The following is a 3,898-nucleotide window of genomic DNA, read 5'->3' on the forward strand; positions in this document are numbered from 1 at the left end:
CTCTTCAAGTTGCGTCACCGCATTGCCCCAATTCACTTCAATTCAGTTTATTTATTTAAGAATCAGAATCAGAGAATCAGAAAAAACTTTATTGGCATTGCACCAAGATACAACAAGAACATGTACGTACAGTCGTCTGAAAGATGGGCGGAATGCAAGAAGCTGCGGCTATACATAGCGCGGCCCTCTTATTCTTATTCAGAATAATATTTTTGCTTAGATGAGAAAAGGGAAGAAAACATGAGGAGAGATGATATAAAAAAAAAGATCTCTCACGCCGTGTCCTAGACAGGGCACTATTTGAGGCATCAAATAAACCTACCACAGCAAACCAACATAAATAGACGTTATACATGTACATATAGGCCAGTGAAGACATTGAATTTTTAAGGAAAAGTCGTAGCATAGTCCAGCGGGCCCCCCCCCCCCCCCCTCTCAGCCATTGTCCAGATAAGAGGTGACGTTCATCTTCAGCTCAGTTGAGGTTCTGTCACATGTCCACGGCCTTGGGGAAGGGAGGGGTGAGGAAACAGTCAAAGCATCTTTGTTGTTTTCAAAACATTCCAGGAGGAGTTGAGATAAGTCCTGCATCAAGGCCACAATTTGGGTCAGGCAGAACTCGTGAATTGTTGTTTCTGCCTTTTAAAGTCTCGCTGGTATATATTCCTCTGATGGAACTCCAAAATAGCCGAATTGATCCTTTACGCCAAAAGTCGAGCTTACAGCTTCTCCAAGATTATTCCCACCATTCATGAGTGCTGCCAGTAAGTTCACAGTCCTGATAACAGCTGCTCCAGCTCCCTGCAGAAGCTCCCCAAATTCAGTCTGAGAGCTGTCAAGCTTCAACACATCCACACGAATTTATAGACAATCCAGAATTCACCAACCAAACAGCAAAAAAACCAGTTGTCATCATGAATCCAATTTGTTTCCATCGGGGTAAGAGGGTCCTCCTTATCCTGACTCCTGTCGGGAGAAGTTGATCAATTTTGTTGAGAGACCAGCTGATCATTCGAATTAAGAGGTATGCAGAAAAAATATATAGTTTTAATATATATACATATATATATAGATAAATAATAAATTTTTATATATATTATGAATTTTTTTATATATATGAAATACAGAATGGCATAAGGACTAATTCATAATATAACTTTATAAAGTTAAATTTATGTTTAAACACTTTAACCTTGGCTTCTTGTGTTTTAGTTTCCAATGCAATCCATGTACGTCATCAACCCAGAATGCATTGCATTTGCACATTAATGGGGATGGCCTTAGGTAAAAATATAAGAAAAATATATAATTTTTTTAAAGTAGTTAGTCGTTGTCACGTGTCACAAATAATAACTTTTAGTAGAACAGGGAAATAACATTAAGGCCAGCATGTGGAAGCAGTTGGATATTCCTTTAAAATGGTTTAATTTCTTAGTTTATATATTTGGTATGCATACTATGTTCCATTGTAAATAAAATATATCAGTTCATTAGATTGCAGATCATTACATTCTTTTCTCATTTATATTGTAAACAACATTCCAGCTTTATCAAAATAGATGTTATCCTTTTGTACTCAAAATTTGGAAATCTGTGTGTGTTTGGTTAACATTTGAAATTAGCAAAACAAAAATCAGAAATATTAAACTTAAATTGCTCTCAGCTATAGTTCACTTGGAGAAATAAAAATCAATCAAAGGTGAACAAATCTGTCCTGGTCAGAGGTTTACACACATCAGAATTGGCGTGGAGAACTACAGTTGGTTGATCTCTCATAATATATTACAATAAGCCGAGTTAATACGTATCTATAGTTTTTTTGCTGGAAGCTGCTCCCAAGGACGATTAACATTTAGTTGAGAAGGCTAACGTAGCTATCAGGTTCTTACTCCCACAGGCTCTCTAAGCAGGATGTAGAGGGCGGAGTCTTGGTTGAGTGACAACTGCAGCCACACAGGATGCGTGAGCAGCAATCGATCCAGGACACTGAAGACCCTCTGAGAACTGGTCTGGGTGCTGCCCACCTCCTGCATCTGCAAGACACAGACAAGCAAACTAAATAATTAGATTGATTTCTGTAGTTAATAGTTTCACCTTTTGATATTGAAATGAGCTGCTTTATAAACCTGAAAAACAAATATATTGGCAAAGCTTAATCCAAACTGTATTAAAACTCATTTTCTTGAATGCATCTACTAATGACAAAGAAAGGAATACCAATTTTGATAAAAAAATTAGTTAAGAAAAATGAAAGTTATGCAATTTTAGAGGCATGGAATTAAAAAGATGTATATTGTAATGACTGGATCAGATCATCCCGATTCCGATGCGTCAAAAAACAATCTAGGGACAACATACTGTCAAGAAAGGTGCTCAAAATGTAAGATAGAGTTTTGACTTAATTCCTATTTTCCTTTTAATGAATCCTATACATCTAATGTGGGATTTTGATCACTGGAATATGAGTTAAATGCATGAATTCACCAGTCCCAATCATTGGGAATTGTATCATACTTAACAACATGACTTCATTTGGCTAGCCACTAGCTTAGCCTGGATGAAAACGTTTGCCTCTTTTTAACACTCTGTGCTCTATGACTGATGTCATATATGGTAATGTACTAACTATTGATAAATATCTAGAAGAACACCACTTCAAAGTTGGATGGACTATGTCTAAGTGTAGCTGAGAGCCTCCTCCAACGTGAGCAGTGGTAGTTCTTTGTAAAGTACAACGCTATGCACAAGGCAGGCGCACAGGTTTATTGTATATGAGTTTTATGTCAAACAAATTGTGTTGAATTCACTGGTCATTTACCATTAATCACTTGTGATGGGGGATGTAAAGGTCGTGGATGTTTTTCACTTATAATGTCAAATTAATAGAACCATGTGTGCGAGTTAGAGTTGTTTTGTCTGAACAAAGTGGAGCCTGCAGGAGCACGGAGCCTGCACACCTGATCAATTTCAAGGATCCTAAGCTGGAAAGCAGAGTTGTTTTGACCTCGCCTTTTCTGATAAGTGTATAAGTTGATGCTCCTTTATGCTGTCCGGGGGCAGACCTTGTGATCCAGGGCATCGTGTAACATCTTGTTTCCTGGTTTCCAATTGCTGCTCCTCTTGCAGGGATATTAAACCTGGGATGTAAAGAGCTTCTAGTTTCCTTGTGTGGCTTATTTATTTAATGAGTTGATGATAGAATAATTAAATTATCCAATAACTTGTGTGTGTAGACTTTAGATTTAAGATGATGAGGGATTTAGCTTCTCAAACATTATGCGTCACTGAGCCTCCAACTTTCTCCTTCTGTCTAAAAGTGGCTCTCAGTAACTCTTCTCTGACTGCAACTTGCCTCATACCTGCTAAAGATTTAAGGCTGCTTTACAACCTTCCGTTTGATCGCCAGTCTGCCAAAGTGTTGTATCGCGTGCCGAGTGTAGCACACCTCTCCTACTGCGTCTGTCTTTATCACAAGAAATGCCATGAAGGATTTACAGGAGCACACAGTCTCAGGACAAATTAAATAAGCCTTTTTTGTGCGTGTGCAACTAAATTGAAAAAAAAAAATAAACGCAACAACTCAGTTTAAACTGTGTGGCTCTTTAACGTTGGCATTCGGTCACAGCTTTATTTTTTTTCTCCATCTAAGATTGGCTTGCTGCTGGATGTCACAATGTGTGGGCTGCCAACAAACTCTTGCGAGCGTAGCAGCAGATGGTTGCTATGGCAACTTGGGCCTACACATCCTAGCAGGCATTCCCACTCAGTGAAACACCCGTCCTCTGACAAGTTAGAGATAGACGCACTTGCGCAGGTGTGTGTGCGCGCACACACGTTTTTACACATAAATATTCATGCACACTCGTGCACACTGTTTGCCAAAGGTTGACAGGTTTTT

At 38.6% G+C, this 3,898-nt stretch overlaps 1 protein-coding gene across 1 annotated transcript in view; it reads right to left on the minus strand.

Moving 5' to 3' along the window:
- rin1b (Ras and Rab interactor 1b) overlaps positions 1–2,033 on the minus strand; it is a 33,304-nt gene extending 31,271 nt beyond the window's left edge. The window contains exon 1 of the mRNA XM_037688432.1: positions 1,890–2,033. Coding sequence (XP_037544360.1) covers positions 1,890–2,033 — 144 coding nt within the window. The remainder of the gene's footprint in view (positions 1–1,889) is intronic.
- Between the last annotated feature and the right edge of the window lie 1,865 nt (positions 2,034–3,898).

The sequence above is a fragment of the Nematolebias whitei genome, chromosome 1 (assembly GCF_014905685.2).
Source record: "Nematolebias whitei isolate Nwh7 chromosome 1, NemWhi1, whole genome shotgun sequence".
In the NCBI taxonomy this organism is placed as follows: Eukaryota; Metazoa; Chordata; class Actinopteri; order Cyprinodontiformes; family Rivulidae; genus Nematolebias; species Nematolebias whitei.